At 44.8% G+C, this 20,995-nt stretch overlaps 1 protein-coding gene across 3 annotated transcripts in view; it reads right to left on the reverse strand.

Moving 5' to 3' along the window:
- Nucleotides 1-19,024, reverse strand: part of GKAP1 (G kinase anchoring protein 1) — a 31,980-nt gene extending 12,956 nt beyond the window's left edge. The window contains exons 1-3 of one of the 3 annotated variants that reach the window (XM_084277939.1): nucleotides 19,010-19,024; nucleotides 12,423-12,686; nucleotides 10,275-10,418 (exon numbers count right to left, since the gene is read on the reverse strand). In XM_084277939.1, the coding sequence (XP_084134065.1) occupies nucleotides 10,275-10,418; nucleotides 12,423-12,635 (357 nt within the window). In that variant the 5' untranslated portion in view covers nucleotides 12,636-12,686; nucleotides 19,010-19,024. Of the gene's footprint in view, nucleotides 1-10,274; nucleotides 10,419-12,422; nucleotides 12,687-16,755; nucleotides 16,805-17,918; nucleotides 18,039-19,009 lie in introns of those variants that run through there. The other 2 variants (XM_084277937.1, XM_084277938.1) reach the window with 2 other exon arrangements.
- Between the last annotated feature and the right edge of the window lie 1,971 nt (nucleotides 19,025-20,995).

A 20,995-nucleotide genomic window follows, 5' to 3' on the forward strand; every position in this document is an offset into this window, starting at 1 on the left:
CAGCCACCTGAGCAAAGGCTAGATAGCAGAGTTGACCTTCACTGGGGCGATTCCAGTGGCAGGGCCCTCATGGAAGGGCTGCCTCCTCCTGCACCACCTGCAGCAAGGGGACTGGAGAAGGAAGAGGAGGAAAGAGGGTTTTTACAGTTATTTGGGATTTTTTTCCTTGAGTTTTTGTTTTCTATCAGAATCAGTAGAGATTTGATAACGGACAAATTTCATTGACTGACATTCCCCCAAAATCACTACACTGAAAACCTCAAACATCATGAGAAAGGAGAGAATAGGGATCTAAAAAAGCCCCACCGATTATCAAAATCAGAACAATTACTACACAAAAGTAAACTCACAAGAAAGACAAACTTAGGAGTTTTACCTTTGTGTGTCTAAAAGTGCTAATTATGCACACAAGCTCCAGCATGATTATCAAGGATTAAGAGTACAATGCTGTATAATTATTACACTGCACAAAAATGGCACTATGTGGTAACTAGAACAACAGTAACGCTACCATAGTTTATTTACCTAGCAGGATTCAATTCAGTGCAAGACTGAGTGTTTGAAGCTGGTTGTACAAAGGTCACTCCTACTAGGCTGCAGCAGACTTGGGAGCTTTAGATGCGACTGTTTTCAAAGCCAGGTATCTCCCCCAGTTTCCCAAGCACATGGAGTCCTGCTCCTATGCATAGCCTGCCTCCAGATGGAGAGCTACAAGCACACTATCACTTAAACCTATCCAAAACATCTAGAAACCAGGGCTTCCTTTGCCTTTGCCTGGGAAGTGCATAACCAACGCACAAGCTCTGGGCTACACCTAATGGTTGTAAGAAATTAAGACCCATGCACAAAGATCTTCCAGAACTCTCTTAATAGCTTTTCTGCAGAAAAGCCAAGCTATTAAAGCAGCAGCTTTGTTGAAAAATCCTTTAAAAGGAAAGTGCCAGCCAGTACAGCAACGTGGAGGGTAAATACAGAATGAGTAACTCTTCATGAACTGGGAGATGCTCTTCGTGGAGCTGACCTCTAGACAAGCAACCCCACACATCATCTCACCCAGTGCTGAGTATCACCATCCCTTGCAGTACATTTAAAAAACTTACCTCAATTGTCAATACTGCATTACAGGGAAATGAAACTGCAACTGAGAGGCCAGGATTTCATGCCTTCTTAAACTGAAGAATTACCAACTCGTCTCCCCTCCCAAACAAGCATGTGCCAAATGCAACTTGAACCTTCCTGCCAATCAGTTTCTTACCCAGAGAAGAGATGCTTTCATTAGATCTCACAGGACAGTCAGGATGACTTCATAAAAAAGCAACACAGGCACACCAGAATGGTTAAAAGCACTAATTAACATTTCATGCAACCTTGACTAAACAATGTATTCTGCCAACAAACCTTTCAATGCCATTTTGTTCAATGCATTCTCAAGTCTGTTGAGCCTAGTTTGCAGCCTCTTCCATAACAAAACAAAAACCGAACAAAAAAACACACTTCTCATAAGCTTTCAATATTTCTCATCTTCATCTCAAAATAATACTTTATCTCTTTTCCCTGCAACAAGGAACTACAGACCAAGAGACTACCATCTCGTGTTAACTTTGGGTGGTGCTACTGTGGGCTTAAGGATAGTTTGAAAGGATAGCTTAACTGATTCTTTCCTTAATACATGCCACACCAATATAAGCATGGCTTCTCTCTCATTACCTTTTTCCCCTGATATCTGCCTTTAATTTAACTATTTTTTTAAAATCTATATACAGACCCTATCAAGTTTGCATTTCTGAAGTGGTGGTAATGATATGTCCTGGTACCGTGCTGTGGTTCAAATTTAGGATGAGAATAATACTGGTTACACGCTGATGCTTTAGTTGTTGCTGGGTAGTTGCGGGGTTTACACCAAGTCCAGGACATCCCAGCTTCCCACACCCTGCCAGGTGCACAATGGCCTGAGAGAGCACAGCCAGGGCAGATGATCCAGACCAGCCAAAGGGATATTCCACATCATATAACATCATGTATATGACTGTGAAGAAAGCCAGGGATGGAAACAGAGTGGGCACCAGTTGCTGTTTGGGGTTTTATTTTTCCTCCCTTCCATTACCCTTGTGCATCACTTGGATTTTACTGTTATTACTACTATTTTCCTCTGTTATCCTATTAACTGTCTTTATCTCAACCCACAAGGTGGTTGGTTGTTTTTTTTTTCTCTATTCTCCTCCTTATCCCCTTGCAGGGGGAGGGGAGTGAATTAGCATGTGCTTAGCTGCCCTCTGGGACAAAGCCACAACATAAGATAATAAACTGGTATGTAAGCAACAGCTGGTAAGGACCTTAATACACTCCATGTGAGGCTTCATTCTCTGTCAGAATTCAACATTACATGGGATGAGAGGGGCAAGACCTCAGCGCTAAATGGCTACAACACTTAAATAATTCCTACATACATATGTACCACTCAACACCCCCCAGTAAAAGTAAGGTAGTTCCAATGGGATGGAGCCATGCAGATGTAAGACACCCTGCAGTCATGCTGTTAGCAGGGTCATTGGAAGGGAAAGGGAACAGCTTGGAGCATGAACATCACTGATAAAAAGAGGCAACCAAAGGGACAGGGAGGAATGGAGACAGATCCCTACTCAGAGATGCAGGTGCATCTCCTTCCAGACGTCTTTGTCCTCCAAAGGTGCTGTCGCACATCATCTTTGGAGCTCTGGAAGTCAGGGGCAGGAAAATGATGATGTAGATGACACACGCAGGGGGTGGCCTAGGGTCAGTCAGTTACTCCTGTGCCTCAAGATTGCCCCTGCTAAAAGCAAAAGGTGGCTGACTGTCATAGGCAACTCCCTTCTGAGGGAAACAGAGGGGCCAATATGTCACCTGGATACTTAAGTCGGACCCTCTCAGGATGTATTGCCCCTTGGAGTTGTATAGAATGGCTGCCCCTAAAGCAGTCGATAGCAGTAACTGTTTGTTTATTTCTAAGTGAGAGAACTCCTGCCTGTCACACAGGAGACCGGGGTTCCATTCCCCAATAGGGAGTCCCTTTCTGGTGACAGTGATTTATTGGTATCGACTTCAGATATTGTTAAAAAGAACTGAGTTTTGAAAATTGATTTAAATTTGGCGAACTGTTTGTGTGAGTGGTGAGTGACTGAGCTGCAGCGTATCTGCCAGAGAGAGAAAAACCTTTTCATAACCATTGTTATGCTTTGCATATGCAAGAAATCTTTGTGCCCGGTACCCTGTGTTGTTTGAATGATTGAAGTGTTTGACTGAGATGCAGTCTGACTGCCAAGCCAGTGCGAGTTCTGATCTGTGGTTCTGCATCTCCACAAGGAGAGCAGCTGGAGACAGACAAAGCGAATGGCAAATTTAAGCTGTTTGTGTAAACAGGAGTCAGAGTATGTGTTGAGAGTGTCCCTGTCAGTAGGAGATGGAATTTTGTTATCAGAAAGAGAAGCAAAAGGGAAATAATTGCGGAAGAAATAGAAAACAAACATAATAGTCTGTGGACCATGGGATGGCAAAAAGGCATTCCCTGAGAACTCATGAATGGGGTGCCGACAGATAAATTGGAAAAGTTAGTACTAAGACAACCCAAAAATCCACAAATCAAGGTCGAAAAACCTGTTCCTAGTGCTCCTTTATTGGATTTAACCGGGTTCCCCAAGCTGCTGGGAGGCTAGCTCCTTCCTCCCCTTGTGAGTGGGGGCGAAGGGTAGATATACATCAGAAAGCTCACTGAAAACCACCGAGGTGATTTACTGATTACTTGTTTCTTAGAACCTAAATTAATACCAGTAACATTTTTAGTAGACACCAGAGTCCAAATCTCCACACTTAGAACAGAAGATGCTATCTGCATAGTTTTATAAGAAGTTGCCTTGTTGCTGCCTCTAACTTTAAGGGCTCACTGTTCCCCACCCCTTTGCCCCCCTTGCTGTTTTTTCCTCCTCTCACCCAGAAGCGAATTTGTTTATTTCATTTTCAGGGGGAAGAAAGAAGCCACAGTGAGGATGCCTGCCTTGTCAGCTGTATTCTTCCCTGCCCTCATTTATGGGGATAGAGGGAAGCCAATTCCACACACCCCTTCCCCCCGCCAATCCATACGGAGTGGAATGTAGCAAGTCTTGCAATGTCGCTTGTCTGATGGGTTGGTTTGCAGCGTTCATGCACTGAGCCAACTGAGAGCAAGGCTGGTGACGTAGCACGAAAATGGAAAGTAACAGGACTTGGTGTTACAGGAAATACAAGCCTCAACTCAGCAGCTGGAGTTACAGGCAGTTATAAAAGTGTTTGCAAAAAGAAAAGACATAGTATGTGATTAATTGTATGTGGTACGAGTAGTTACCCAAATGAAACAAGCATTATTGAAAGGAATTCTAGTGAAGAGATTATATAGCTTTTTAAGGAACTGTAACTGGGTTGTACAGTCATGCCTGGACTGTTGACAGTTTGCTAGTGGCCTTGCCCCTGGCGTGAGTCGTTGTGGCACAGGCCCACTAGAAGTCTGGCAAACGGACATTACACACGTCCCCGAATTTGGTTGGCAAAAGTATGTCGATGTTTGTATAGAGTAGGTGTAAAAGGAAGTTTAAAAGGGGTCAAAGAAAGTCAATGTCAGGTGTTAATAAAAAATGAAATAAAGGTGTTGCATGAGAAAAGATCTGTCAAGACTGAAATAGGTGGAACAAAAAATTGGGGGGAAAATGAGTGGCCTCCCAAAAGAATAAAGCATTACAGGCTGGCCACATGGAATCCTAATGAATTGGTAACAGGGGCATGGGAACCAATCTGCAACCTGAACTGCACAATTCGCTTGCAAGCAGTTTTGGAAATAATTTCCAACAAAACTGCCAATGCTATAGATCTCCTGAATCAACAACCTCAAGAGATGTGTGCTGCGATCCTGCAACACCGCCTGGTTTTGGATGATGTGTTGGCCAAAGAGGGAGGAGTATGTGGCAAAGTAAGTATTTCTACCGTGTCTGATCCAATGGATCCAAAACATGGTGAATCGCATGCAAGCAGTTAAACCTTCACTCCGTTTTGAGTCTTAATTCTGTTCCTGAGAATTGTGAAGACCTCCTCACGATAAAGCACCTAACTGGACATCACTCAGGGGTTAAGCCCAGCCGCCCCCAGCCACCCAGAGCCATCTGAGGTCGGTTGGAACGCAAGGGGGTTTAACCTCTGCCAAAACAGTCCATCTGGGTGCGGATCATGACACACTCCAGGAGAAGCAGGGTACATAGAAGCACTTCAGATGTGCTTCAACACCAATGCACACAGCATGAGGAACAAGCAAAAAGAGGTAGAAATCCTGGCTCAGTCCCACAGGTATGGTAGCACTGGCTTACACGAAACCTGGCGCGCTGTGATGGATGGCTACAGGCTCTTCAGAGACAGGCAGGGCAGGAGAGGTGGGCGAGTGGCGCTGTATGTGATGGGCTGCAAAGAGCTGTCAGCTGGCAATTTCACCACTGACAGTCTCTGGGTAAGGATTAAGGGACAAACAAACAAAGGGATGGCAGTGTGGGAGTCTATGACAGTCCACCTGGCCAGACTGATTACATCAATGAATTATGTTTTCAATGAACTAAAAGACACTTCTAGATCGTCTGCTCTTGTCCTTACAGGGGACTTCAACTTGCCAGACATTAACTAGGATCCCCATGCGGCTAATGCAAACAGGTTCTTAAGGCAACTGGATGATAACTTCCTTGTTCAGGTATTAACAAGAGGACCACCAGAGAGAACATTGGCCCCTTACTCAATGAGAACAGTCACCTTACTAACAGGGACATAGACAAAACAGAGACATGTAACACCTTCTTTGCCTCTGTCTTCAACACAGCTGATGGGCTCCACATGCCTCAGGCTGGAGCTCTGTGACTGCAGTAATGACAAACTCCTAGTGAACCCTGAACTTGTGGGCAATTTGCTGCTCCACCTGGACCCATGTAAGTCCACGGGCCTGATGGGATTCATCTCTGGGCACCCAGGGACCTGGCTGATGTCATTGCAAGACCTCTCTCAATTATTTTTCAAGGGTCTTGGGAATCTGTAGAGGTCCCAGCAGACTGGAAGCTGGCAAACATTGTCCCAATTTTCAAGAAGGGTAGGAAAGAAGACCCTGGTAATTACAGGACTGTCAATCTCATCCCAGTGTCTGGTAAAACTATGGATAAAATCTTACTGGCAGTTACTGAAAAGCACCTAAAGGACAATGCAGTCATTGGTCAGGGCCAACACAGGTTCAGGAGAGAAAGGTCCTGTCCATCCAATCTGATTTCCTTCTATGACAAGGTCACCCAGCTGGCTGACAAAGGGAACCCACTTGATGTTACTGGTTTGGGTTTCAGCAAGCCTTTTCATACTGTGCCTCACAGCTCTTGCTGGACAAAAGGTCCAGCACACAACTAGACAAAGCCATAATGTCTTGGGTGGGCAATTGGCTGGTGGGTCGGGCCCAGAGGGTGACAGTAAATGGGGTTACATCTGGCTGGTGGCCAGTCACTAGTGGGGTTCTCCAGGGCTCCGTTTTAGGGCCAGTTCTTTTTAACAGTTTCATAAATGACCTGGACAGAGGACTAGAGGGTGTCTTAAGTAAATCTGCCAATGACACCAAATTGGGAGGAGCTCTTGACTCCATTGAGGGTGCAGAAGCCTTGCAGAGAGACCTGGACAGATCAGAGAGCTGGGCAGTCACCTGCTGCATGAAGTTTAACAAGGGCAAGTGCTGGGTTCTGCCCGTGGGAAGGGGCAACCCTGGCTGCACATCCAGTCCGGGGGATCAAACACTGGAGGCCAGCCATGCTGAGAGGGATTTGGGAGTCTTGGTTGACAGCAACTTAAACATGAGCCAGCAGTGTGCCCAGGCAGACTGGAAGGCCAACTGTATCCTGGGGTGCATCAAGCATGACATGGCCAGCTGGTGCAGGGACGGGATTGTCCCGCTCTGCACTGTGCTGGTGTGGCCTCACCTCAGGTACTGTGTGCAGTTTTGGCTGCCACAGGACAAGAGGGTTATAAAACTATTGGAGAATGTCCAGAGGATGGAGAAGGGTCTGGAGGGGAAGTCTTAGGAGGAGAGGCTGAAGTCCTTTGGCTTGTTCAGCCTGGAGAAGAGGAGGCTGAGGGCTATGGGAGACCTCATCACGGTCTGTGGCTTCCTGACAGGGGGGAGCGAAGGGGCAGGCACCGATCTCCTCTCTTTGGTGATCAATGATAGAACCCGAGGGAACAGCAAGAAGCTGAGACAGGAGGTTTAGGCTGAGTATTAGGAAGAGGTTCTTTACTGACAGGGCAGTTGGGCACTGGAACAGGCTCCCCAGGAAGTGGTCACAGCACCAAGGTTGACTGAGTTTCAGAAGTGTCTGGAGGATGCACTCAGTCCCATGCTCTGACCTGGCTGGCTGTGTGGAGCCAGGAGTTGGACTCGATGACCCTTACTGTTCCCTTCCAACTCAGGAGATTCTGTTAATAATTAAACTACACAGAGGCTCGACAAGTGCCTGCCCCACCTCCTCTTGAGTCATTTAGAGGATACAACGAATGGTCCATGTTTTGAACAAGTGTGAGGGAAACTATCTGTGGCCCTCAGCATCTGATCAGTTCTTAGTCCATCTGCTCGTATCTACTAGACAAAGTACTTAGTCAACAGGTCTACCTTTTCAGATCTACTCCAAAAAAATGTCCTTTTCTTCTCTCGTTACTATGCTCAAAGCATTGTCTGTAATGCCTGTACCTCACGTCTGTAATCAAATTCACCTTAAGATTACAAATTTTTAAAGCAGAGTTATCCATGGATTCCTCAAATTACGGTCCTACGCATCATAACAAATAACAATCTAACAAGTAATGCATCAGCACTGTACCTCATTACTTCTGAGAAGTAACAATGAATGCATAACTTATACTGAAATGGAACTGTTATGACAACTTGGGGAACAATATTACAGACAACAGAACAAGTTATTACAAAACTGTTGGTGAGAATATCAAATAGAAGTAATAAAGCAAAGCTGCAGGTATTGAAGGCTCACAGCTCTTTGGGTGACACTGGCCTTTACTGCCTAATTTCTACTTCAGGGTCACAAGTCCTCTACTACTTTGTTTGCGGGCTACTGCAGGAATCAGTGGGAACCCACAGACTCTTAGTAATTCCCCTTAAGAACCTAAAAATACATACACCATAATTAAAATAAATTCCTCACCATTTTCACTCACATCCTTTTTCTACCCTCATGTAAGAAAAAACAAGAAAAAGCTAATTCAGCGCCTGCCTGTGCTGTAATATAAATAAATGGGCATCTACAGTGAAATAACAGATTTAAAAGGAAACTTACTGATCATGCCAGTGTCTAAAGATTTCACTAATAATTTACTGCTGCAAAAGTTAACACAGATTTTTTTTTTTTTAAATATTCACAGTCCAGGTTTTACCCCCATTCTTTACGGTCAGCCCACTACGACCACAGAGAGGTGTTCAAAATATAGCTATGCTGCCAATAGTCTCATCTTCAGCCTCAAGAACTTTGACAGGACTTGGCTATTTCTTTTTCTCATAAAAATAGGACAGACATTACTTTAGAACTGTAACTATTCTATATTATAGTTATAGTAATTGCTTTAAAGTTATTTTTAAAATAGAAGAATCCTATGGTAACTTCACAACCTATATGTCAGTAAGATCAAAATTCGTAAGAATTGGCTTTCATTTTTCTGACCACTTTGCCTCACAGTAATTAGATTATAAAGTTATTTTTTCACCTGAAATAATTGTTTCCATACAACACAATAAAAAGCCAGCAAGTACTGAACAAAGCAAATCTGTACCTTCAAAAGTAATTCTGAAGTTAATTAGCTCTGGATTCCACTGCTAGGACAAGCATCAAGAAGCCTGGTAAGTATCTGGCTATAATCTGTCACACCAAAGCACTAGCAACACTCAAAAAGTCAAGGACAGTATCCAAATGTCAGGCTTTTATCAATACAGCTTTCTGTATTGTGTCTTAATTAGAACAAGGAGCAGTTCAATAGTATCTTTTTTGGCAAGGCATAACTTTAAAATATTTCTGTAAAATAACAACACTCCAGTAGATGCCAGCATAGAAATTCAATAGCTTCATGAAACATCTTTTAACTCCTGTTGGTGCCATTTATTAGCAATTTGCCTTGGAAAAGTTTGTGCAAAGTAAAATGCTCTGAAGGGCATCTTCAAGCATAACAAGATAGTTTAAACCTCCACAGTGAATGAGTGCATAGCAGCAATTATTTAGAAGGAATCTAGAAGAAAAGTCTACCAAATCTTTTCTTTCAACACCACCTGAAAAAAATGCAGTAACACAAATTCTTTCTTTGATCATCTATGCCATTTTGGCCTAAGATATCTGAAATCCCGCAAACAATTCATAACATCCATATACTTCAAAACATCATACTATACAATCACATTCTTCACTATCAAAAAGGAATGTTTTAAATGCTGAACCAAAAAGGCTAGTTTTAACTCTAACTGACTGACACCACAGGAAGAGAAAATTATGGATTTATTCAAGATTAAGATAATTTCACTGTTTTGGACTAAGGACATTTTGCTATGTAATTTCTGTTTGTGGTAGCTTTAGAAAGAAGAAACACAATGATAACATTATATTGGCCTCATACAAGTACAATCAGTCTTTGCTTTCTCTCTGCTGTGGCCTTCAAGTGTTAAGAAGTCATACCAACACCATTATTAGCAGAAAGATGTTCTAACACCTGCATGGAAGCACAGGTTCATACAATGGTAGAACCACCCTGGTGTTCTAAGGGACAGTCAGCACTCGGAGTGCAAGTGTTCTTTCTTACGTAGAAAGGGAGCAGCCATCTCACGTCTCACAGCCCCCACCAAGCCCGGCTCACCGTGGATCCATCCATACTGTAAACCCGTATCTTGCTCCACCAAAACAAGCCCAGGATTGGTCCCACCACCACATCTCACTAACAGTATGCGGTTGCACTTCTACTTGTTTTCCAAATGATACAAACTCCTCTTCCCATACCCCAGCCCTTACAGTCCAGCAATGAGGCATGCAAAGAGCAGCATGTACTGGCTCTAAACTATATTTAACAGGTGACACGGCCTAAATTCCCACTGAAACCTTTCCTTCTATGTGGCAGTATTTTGCTGCTTACTCTCCAGCCACTCTCCTTATCCATAAGACAACTTCACAGCTTAACATATTTTAGGAAAGCCAAAGACAGCTAAACAGAGTAAGCTGTACCTGCTCATCTCTTTGTCTCCACTCCTGCCAGTTTTCTTCCTGAGAGTCCTTCTGCCTTGTAGTGCGCTGCTTTTGATCGTGCGGAGGGAGACAGCCTCCATGTGAGGATTTCTGAGGAATCTTTTTAAATGCCAGGTTCCTGAGCTGAAAAACAATTGTTGCAAACATTAACCAAAACGCTGACAAGTGCAGGAAAGCAGTCTCAGTGGACTAGCAAAGGCATTCAAACACATCTGTGAAAGAAGCCACAAAGGTGCTTTGCCTCACTCCGTAGTTTGAGATACATTTTTGTTTAATCATTGATGGTACACACCATAATGTAAATTATGGAAAACTGCATATCACAAACACCACAGCCATATGAGTTTACTTTTTCTTTGTCTTTTTTCTTTTGCCATCTGAAAACATGTCTTCAGATGTGTGGAATATAAGTTTGTCCAACGGATTTCATGCCAGATCAGGTATGATGGTGTGTTCACACCTAACCCAAATTAAACATAATGCCAAAGAAAAGGTGGTATACAAAGATTTGCCAGCAGCAAATAGAGGTTCAGGTAGAAAAAAGTCCCCATGATGCAGATATTCCTTACAGTTTATCAGCAATCTAAAGTTGGTGGCATTTTAAGAACCTGCAATAAAAATTATTTTCAATTGATACACCATACAGATACAACAGTGACATCTTAAAATTACCTTAACATATATAAAATTTTATAGCAAACAAAGAACCTGCAAATTTGGCAACTCAAAAGACACTCATTTCTCAAGCTTACAGACTAACTGACATTCTGGTCCTTCCCTCAAGTGAAAATAAAGGCACGAATCTATTATTGATTTAGAGGCAGAGATTTTCTTAACGTAAGGGCTCCTGGAAGGGAGAAAGAAGCTATTATCAGATTAAAGATGAAACAAAGAGAAACAAAGTACATCAGTGTTCTCTATAACGGGTGTTTATCTAGTGTCATGACTCCTCCTCAAAATGGCAGCTCAGTCAAGCTTAAAGTCACTTCAAATCAGGCAATAACGGAGATACTTAGGAACTGTTTTCCTTCCCCTCCAAACTCCCTTGCCATACTGCCTTCTGCTTTGCTTGTCTCTCTCTCTGCTTGCACCAGCACTACAACTGCTGCTGCTTCCCTCTGCAGATTACAGAGCTGGCAAGAGCACTGGTGCAGACCATTCTGATTTATAGTTTCAGCAGAGTATAGCCACATACACAGTACACACTGGAGAGCATAAAATGAGTCAGCCCTTTGATACAAAAAAAAAAATAGCATCAAAGCTGGGAAAAAAATAATCACTTCACTTACCATTACTGCAACTATCAGAATTTCAAAGGTTTTCAGTTTATAGATACTAAAATACATGAGATTGGTTTGGGGGAGCTTGTTTCTTTAACACATTAAATTTGATATCATATGTGTAGTTTAAGGCAGTCAGAGCAGCAGTTAGTCATAGCAATCTATAATTCCAGTTCCCAGAATCCTGGAAGAATTCTTTCAGTTTCACTTCTTCATTTCCACTTCATCTGAGGTTTAAGAATTCCAATGTCTGAAAATCACCACTGTTCTTCACTCCATCCCCTCCACTCCAATTCACAGGGAGAAAAAGAAGGAAAAAAAAAGTCCTCTGGATTTAATAGATTAAGGGGGGAGAGTGATAGATAAATCTGAAAATTACAGTTTAGGAAACCAGACTTTAAATCTCTTCACAGAGTAGATCGCCTAAGGTCTATCTTCTTAGGTCTATCGCCTAAGAAGAAAAACAACTTGAAAGCACCTTTGAATTTTAATATGCTGGCTTTTCAAATAGGCAACTAGAATCAACTACTTAGAAACCTCTGAAAACAAGTTGTTGCTTATCAATCTCTTTTCTAAGAAAGTCAGGTGCTTCATCAGAAATTAATTATTCAGTGGTGCTGTCAAAAAAGTAAACCCAAGTAACGTATTCTCATTGAAAATTTTCAACTTGGTAGTAGGGAGTATTTTTTAATGTAAGAATTCTCAGTAAAGAAGAAAAAATGCAGTCTCTGTGACTATGCAGCATATGTTTCATAAAAAAACCCCAAAACAATGACTTATTAGGGACACAAAAAATTGTTTGTCAGATAGCAACCTTACACGCTGCTGAAAATATAATTTCCTTTACCTCATTGGCCTCACTCTGCTGCTGTTCTTTCTTTTTTCTCCTTTTCTTTCTTTTTTTCTCGTTTGCAGATGATCTTCCCCCAGAAGCCTGAGATTTACTGGCACCTCTGTCCCTTCCTCCTTTTCCAGACTCCGAATCAGTATCACTTTCAACTTGTAGTAAAGCAAAACGAGACGCAGTAGTAGGAACCGAATGGATTACAGCAGATGCCATTGCCACCTCTGAAGTTCCACTGAGCTGCCTTCCCTTTAGTTATCAAGTTTCCTAGGAAATCAGCACAGAAATAAGAATGAAAACAGCATCTGACCAAACAACGAATAATTCGTATCTGTTAACTGTAGTATTAGAGAAAACCCAGACTTCAGTGTTACTTCTTTGTATTTTTACTAAGTCGTATTATCTTAATTATTTCAACAATAAGTACAAAAGGTAAGAATAATCCATAAACCAACAGTTATTTTAGGTTCCTACATTTGCTCTTGAGAGATTGTGTTTGATGGGGAAAACAAGCACAAGGTTCTGAAACAAGCTGGCCTTCATGATCTGGAGGGGAGGAAAGATTTAAAAAATAGAGGAAGAGAGTAGTGCTCCAAAGCCATTTCGGATTGCACCCCTGCAGCCTGGCAAACGTATGTTTTGAGATGGAAATCAAGTCAATATTATGCATGTGCAGCATTAGTTTTTATTTTACAGGTAGTACCATTTTGTTCCCAAGCCACTGGAGAATGGACAAGCAGTTTTTCCCCACAGCAAGACGAGCCCAGCTTTGTGGCTGGCACAGTTCTCCACCATGAGGCTCACCTGTTCTTCCAGCACCACAACAAGGCTGCACCGGGGAAAGGCACAACTGCCAAACAAACTTAGGGCTTCCATTGCACCCTATAGCTCTAATGGATGTGTACATCCCCGTGATACCATTCCCAAGTACAAAGCACTCCTCTCTGGCCTAAGGATATTTGGCTACTTGCAATTTTTTCATGCAAAGTTGAGTGTGTTAGAAGAAGATTGAAAGTGATGTTGTTTCATCAGTGATTATAAATTTCACAGAAAACATCTATCCCTGTTGACGTGCTGCGACAGAGAGGTGCAGCGAAATAACACAGCCTTTTTGAAAGCAACCCTTACAAGTCTGTCAAGTGTGAACACAACAACTGTGTTTCCCAACTACTCTTATCAAAGAACATGAAGATCTACAGAAATGTCAAGAGATTGTCTGGAATTCTGCAGTGAAAGTATTCTCCAGTGCTCTAAAGACACTCAGACATACCGATGCAAAATAACGCCATGGTACCAGCGGTATGGTAAACGGTGACCACTGTGCTCAGTCACAGTGCAACAGGTACAACACTGGATAGCACTACTGGCACTACACCTGCCTTCACGTTACAAGTTCCTGAACTCTCTACTGTATTTGGCTTGAAACAAAGTACTGTGCTACAGGATGACTTGAGTCAGACTAAAGCTTGGCATTTCTAGCCTCTACTTACTGTGGTATTTTTGAGTTCTCGTGTAAACAAACAGCACAACACACTCTTTATTAAGCTGTCAGCTGGTAATGGTGCCAAATACTTCTTTCTCATGAAGTTTGAAAGAATTTCACTTTTTCAAGCTACACTGATCCTTTGGAAATACAGTTTAAGAGAAAACATCCTCAAGATACAATAGTGAGTTTAGAAAGAGAGACAGAGATGAAAAGAAGTTGGACACAGCCACAGCAGCAGAAGCTCTACATCACTATGAAATATGACTGCAAACTCCTCTCTCCCTTCTCAATAAAGAGCTTGTAGAGAAAACTGCAAATACATGAGATTATATTTTCCAGGTAAGTCTAGAAGACTTGTTGCCTTTGCCATCTCAGTAGGACATTTCAGTATTTCTATTCATACTCCATCAGGATCTAACCATCCCACTTCTGCAACACTTAGAGACAGATCCAAACAGTTTACAGAGGCCTACCCTATGCCATGCTTCACAATTTAACACCACAACTACAATTATGACAGCCAAATTGTACCAAGTATTCATATTTCAGTTCCAAGACTTTACTCCCCTCCCCATAGGAGGCCAAAGGGCTGATCTCAAAAGCTTTCAACTAAGCTTAGGTGATTGCCACCCCTTTTACACGTTTGTTGATTTTTTCCTTTCACAGAGAATCACGATTTGTATTGTTCTTTATTATTAGAGATATGAACAGTCTTACAAAATTAAAGCACTGACATTCTTGAGCTTGAGGCTTGGCCCGAAGTGGCTTTTTGATCACACAAAAAAAGCATTCAAATACTGCAGCGTTTCATAATTCCACAGATCAAACCAGGACCTGAAAATCCATTTCAACCTTTACAGTGGATTCAAGAGTTCAGCAGTTTGAGAAATGCTATGTTTTCATAACAGATGGCCACATCTAAATGTGTGACAACTCCTTTGCTTATGACAACAGACCACAGCAAAATCTGTAAGAGGAGTAAATGGAAGCAAACTGTGCTTGCAGCATCCACAGAGCTGATAAATACCTGAAGTGAGACCACAATTCTTAAAAAAAGCCTAGCAAACAAACATCAGTACTTGGAGCTGTTTCCATGTGTGTCCTGCATTAGAGCTTGTCACAGGTTCTGAGAAGAATTTCTCTCATCTACCAAGAAAGTTACAAACCCTCCATCTTTATGTTAGTGAAAAGATGGCTGATAATGGATTTCAGAGTTGCAACATCACTAAGGCATCAACAAGCAGGTGGAACTAATAAATGACTCAGCTTCAAAACTTTCTGCTTTGTAAATCACTAGCAGAATGTTTCTGCAAACCATTTCAAACATTAAACTTTGAGAGATGAGCCAAAATGACATACTATCCAGACAGACATACCAACAACATAAGATAACCACGACACACCATACAATTTCAAGGCAACTTAAAAGGGTTTTTTATGGCTATCAAGTAGTAATTTTGTCTATGATCTACTGATTTCTGGGTCATATTCTTCTGGAAATCATGTCAACCTACATGAACAGATTATTCTGGCATTTGAAACTAAATCAGTAGATCATATGAAGTTGGTCCAATCTACAAAACATATAATGCAACATCTTAGCACGGCTGATACAGTTATTTGTAAAGACAACATGCTTGATTTATCCTAAATTCTTGTAAGAAGAATTTGTAAGGAGATATATTTAAGAAGCTAAATAGTGACATGACTCAAAAGGTATCCTTTTAAAAACACTTCAGGGAGCTGAAGTTAAGTATATTAAGAAATAAGATCCTTCAATGCTCTGAAGATTTTCAGTCTCATTTTAGACATGATGTAACAAAGACTGCAGTAATAAGAGTAGCTCACTCATCTGCTGTTACCATGAATTGAAATCCATTTTCTATCAGTTACTTGCATCTACCCACATTGCAGGTGAAACTGCTTTTGAAACTTTTTAGTTTTAAAAGCTTTACTAGAAACTGTACAAAACATACACTAAGAAGAGTTCAGCATGCACCCACAAGCTTGCTTTGTTTGTGCACCAGCAGCTCGCTGGCCTGTGGGCAGCTCTGCCACACCATTTAGCTGGCAAGCGTCCAAGCACCCCGAGAAGTGAGCTGTACCTCACTGTGTAGCAACCTCTAGTCCCTTGCCAGCAGCAAACCTTCAAGCATCTGTGAAACCATCACACAGCTTCAAATGCAAGGCCTTAGTATTTCAGGGAAAACAGGCTGAAAAGCCCCAAAGTATAACCCATTTCATATTTAACTACTTTTAATGTCAAATAAACTACCAATAAAGATGGGGATTTTAGAAAACTTTGAAATTAGGGTATTGTCATGCTAAAGCTTCTTCCCTAATACAGTCCACTTGTTTCTACCACTAGGACACATATTTATGGTAATCTTCAGTCAACAGACATTCTTAGCCAACACCTGAAGTACTGACTGACTGTGGTACTTGCACCTACAGCTGAAATTAACACTGAAATATGCCATATATGTTTACAAATGAAAGAACATGTCCATTCCCTGCTGACACTGACCAGGCTTCACACCCTCTCTGCATGTCATACATTGATCTTTGCCTTCTGATACCACAGTGAGCTACTTCTCCTTATCAGTGCATCTACAGGAAGTTTTGCACAGGAGGTCCTCGCAGCTGGACAAGCCTCTCTCCATTTAAACTGCTTTTGTGCCATCCGATCAAGTGCTATAAAACTGTGTTAAACCACTCTAAATCCTCAAGATCATCTAAAGTAAACGAGTCAGCCTGTAACTTATTTTCACACGCAACTTTACAGCACAGAAAGTCCAAACCTCACCCCCACCCCACAAAAAAACCCACCCCACAAAAAAATCCACCAACCTGATTCAGAAATCTACTGGACAGCTGCAGCACTTGCATACGGAGCAGCATTAAACCCATGGCAGGTGGAAGGCCTTGCACAATTTCAAAGGGAAAAAAAATTAATGGCTTGGGAGGAGGGGGTTGTCAAACATGTTTTTAAAAACTCGGGATTAAAATGTGAAAGTGACCAGGAGAGTTTGACTTTAGTTTGAGCACAGGATGCTGCCTGGCAGTGTTAACGCCAGCACCCTCCTCCCTGCCTGCACCACCCCCTCAAAACACCAAAACAAAACCGAACCAACCACAAAAAAACGCTGAAGGAAATCAGTAAGGCTTTAAAGTCAGGCGCTTCTGCCTAGCGAACTCCGAAATCTCCTGCTCTATTTAGTGTGCGCGACCAACGCCAACAGACACCCGCGTTCTTCGGTGCCTGCGCACATCAGTAACCTTAAATAACCACATATCACCAGTAAATACTGCGCGCCGGTGGCGCCTGGGCTCCCAGGTGCGTTTTTGCCGCAGCCGAGCTTGTGTTGCTGAGGAAGGCGCTTGTCTTCACGCCGCGCCGCTGGAAGCGGGGAGCCCTCTCCCTTCGTGCCCCTCCGAGGACCGCACACAGGTAGAAGCCACCGCTTTTGGGGCAAGAGGCGCCTGCAGCCCCGAGCCCGGCTAACGCGGGCCGCACGCACCCGCTTCCGAGGGCGGCGTGATCCCGCCCGACACGTCCACCGCGGGCGGGAGGGGAGGCTGGTAGGGGAGCGAGAGAGAACGGCGGCTCCGGGCCGGCGCGGAAAAGCAAAGAGGCGACAAGTTAAAGCGGGACAGCTGGGCGAGCGCGGCTGCGAGCCGGCCCGGCGGCGAAACCCGCCGCGGCCTCACCGGCAGCCGCGCTCCCCGCCAACCGCCCCGCGGTCCACACCTGCGCCCCCCTCCCGCCCCGCCCCCGGCAGCGCCACTCTCCCACCGGGGCCCGGCGGGGCCCGCGCAGAAGGGGCCGCTACAAGGCACGGCCTCCCGCGGCCCCGGGTGGACGCGCCCCTTCCCCCGCCGCCACAGGCCCGCGGGGCTGGGGAGGGCAGCGCGGCGCGGTGCGGAGCCCCGGCCGCCCCGGAAAAGGACAGCGTGCGGGAGCGGGAAGCAGCGGCGGAGAGGCGGGAGGGCGCCCCCCGCGGGACACTCACTCGGGTCGCGGCGGCAGCGACGCACAGCAGAGCCGAGGCGAGCGGCCGCTCCACTACCCCGGGGCCGGCCGGGCGGTTGCAACGGGCGGAACGGGGCGGGGCGGGGCGGGCGCCGCAGCCGTAACCGTGTAGGCACGCGCGCCGCTGGCCGGCGGGTCCACGTCCCTCGCCCCCTGGTTGGCTGGGTGCTGGGCATCGGGGCGCGCGCCGCGGGCGCTGCGTCACGCCAGCCCAGCCGCCGCCGGCCGATACGGGCTCCCGCCGGGATCAAAATTAATGACGGGGCGCGGAGCGGCCGCGCGTAGGTCGCCTCCCCCTCGCCCCCCTCCCTGGGACGCCCGCCGGCCCCGGCGCTGCCCGGCATGCACCGCGGGAGCCCCGGCGCCGAGTCGGAGGGGGAGAGGAGCTGTGAAGCGCCGTCCCGCTCACGGGGCTGAGCGAAACCTCGGTGTGCCCCGGGGCCGAGCCCCCCTCGAGAGCGCTCCTCTGCCGGCGGGCCGGGGCCGGGCTGGGGGGTGGGGGGGTAAGGCTAGCGGGGCGGGAGAGGCTCGGGGCTCAGGGGTTGCTCAGAGCTGGGACTCGCGGGACGCGACGGGAAGGGTAATGGCCGAGGAACGGCGTATGCGGCTGGGCTCGGCTTCGGGGCTCGCCAGCCGTGGAGCATCCCATCTGCGCCGGGCGGGTGCTCCCCCCGCCCCCGCAGACAACCGCCCGTCGCGAGCGGTAACGGCGGGTCCGCAGCCCCGCGCGGGGCGCGCACGCTGCGGGGGCGCGGGGGGCTCCAGCCGGCGGCCGCTCGCCCCGCGGGGCTGCGTAACTGTGGCACCTGCGCGAGCGGGGAGCGCAGCCCTCGCCCCGCCCGCGGTGCGGTGGGGCTGTCGCTCCCGGGCGGGGCGGGGCGGTCCCCGCGGGTCGGGCCGCCTAACAAACCCTCACCCGTGCTGTGGTGTAGCCTTTGCCGTCAAGTACGGAGTTATGTAACACCAGGAACGCCTAAAACCTGCGTTTGCTGATGTCCTGCTGGCGGTTGCTCTGACACTGTCCTGTCACAACTCTCGGGGTCAGGTAAAGCCCCACAGAGAGTAACTCACCTGCTTGCTCAGCGTTACCGATCCCCAAACCCAGAACTGATGCGCTCCGCACGGGCCTTGCAATAAACACACGTTCACGCTGGAACCTTCCAGTCAGTCGACGCTGTGCCAGGATCAAAGGTCCCTCACAACGCGCTCCCACAGCTGGAGCCGCAGTGTCTGTTAAATCCCACCTTTTAAGCTACTAAGAATTAAATGCTTTGATATAGGTGGGGGTAAAACTCATGTGTTTCCCAAAGGTGGTACAATTAACGTTTACACAAGCAGACTACTTGCATCTGGTAACTCTGCCATTAGTGTGCAGTATTAAGCAAAGAGTCGGTAACGGAAAGGGCAGGGAGTGTTGAGATAATCATGATTGAAAACTCAGATCAGAAAGAAACTTAGATCCACAGTTACTAGCTAGACAGCAGAGCAGATGATACACACTGATTGCCTCCTCCCCGCCCCCCCCCCCTTTTATTTAGTTTTATCAGGGCATAGCAGGAGATAGATCTGTTAATAAGTGAAATATTGCCATGGTGGATCACTGCAAGTGAGCTCCATGTTACGCAATACGGGGGTATCGGCTAAATGTCAGTGAAAGCTGCAATTGCCAGTGAATAACATAAAGGAAATAGAGAGTGATAATGAAAGCCTATTGGTAAAAAGTCTTGGTTTTACTTAGCAGAAATAAGAGGAGCTACATATTGCTCAAAGAGGGAAAATCATTTTATTTGTTAGCTCTATCAGAGTTACATAAACGAGAACATAAATCGCTGTTCGCTTTTCCTTACTGGTCTCTCCCATTTCTTTGCTTATGTTAGGTTCCTCTCTTGGTCAACAATTCCAAAGATGAGAAACGTATCTGAGCTATTAGGTGACAGTGTAGTTATGTCTTGAAATGGGTATGTAAAGCACACAGAATCTACTATTTCAATGATTGCTTATTCTGCAGTGTCACAGCTACAGAAACCTCCAGAGCATCAGCTGGCATCTGTCAGTGATAGAGTTTACTGTCCTACATTTTCCCTTGCTTATTTTGCATCCATAAAGAAGAGGTTTGTGAAGACTCCAAAGAGAAACTCTAAGTAGTATGAGGTTTCTGATAATGCACAGTATTACCTTGAGATGAAATGCCTTCAACAATTCCTTCCACTTAAGAGGGAGCTAGAGCTAATAAGTACATGTTAGGAACTGTACGTACTTGGTTTTAATGCTTTTTCACTAGAAACATTAAGTGAATGACACATACACTAACATTAAACATCATTAGTTAAAGGCTCGTAACAGTAAAAACAATGAAGCTCAATCCACAAACAATCAAGACAGACCCCAGATCCCAATCCTTACCTCTCAATCCAGCTGTAAAATAGCTAATACTTACGTATAATCACGGAAGATACACACATTTGACATATTAAGTGGTTTATCTATGTGATTAGAACAAAGTATTTTGCAGTCTACTCAATTTTTTTTTCACGTGCCACAAGAGAATAGTTCCATTTATCACCTTGTAATAGCATCTTCAGAATGTGGATAGTACTACTGCGCTTGGAGCATGGAAAAATAGGGCTCTTTTATACCTACTGCCATGCATGCAGTACCAAGACTTTGCCTAGACAATAGTGGGAAGGAACAATCCCTTTACTAAGTACCTCTAATAATCTAAGACAACATTTTCAAACTTGACTGGCAGAAGCCCACCACTAAAATACAACCAACCTCACTTCCTATTCAGTACTGCCACATCTTACACAGGGGAGAGTTACAGTTAGAAGGGTTAATCTCCTTCAGATGTGGACATTCTGGATTCTGTTTGAGCAGCTAAGCATATGCTTCTCAGTGTCCACTGTCCTTTCTTTTTATCCTGAATGCACTACCAACAACAGTATAGCAGCAAACCAAAGGGTATGTGTGGTCCTTTCTCTGAACGAGATAAAGAATCCAGAAGAATAATTTGTCTGTGAAAGGACATGAATAATTAGTACAAATAAAATAATATAT

This window comes from Gallinula chloropus (assembly GCF_964237585.1).
Source record: "Gallinula chloropus genome assembly, chromosome: Z".
Taxonomy (NCBI): Eukaryota; Metazoa; Chordata; class Aves; order Gruiformes; family Rallidae; genus Gallinula; species Gallinula chloropus.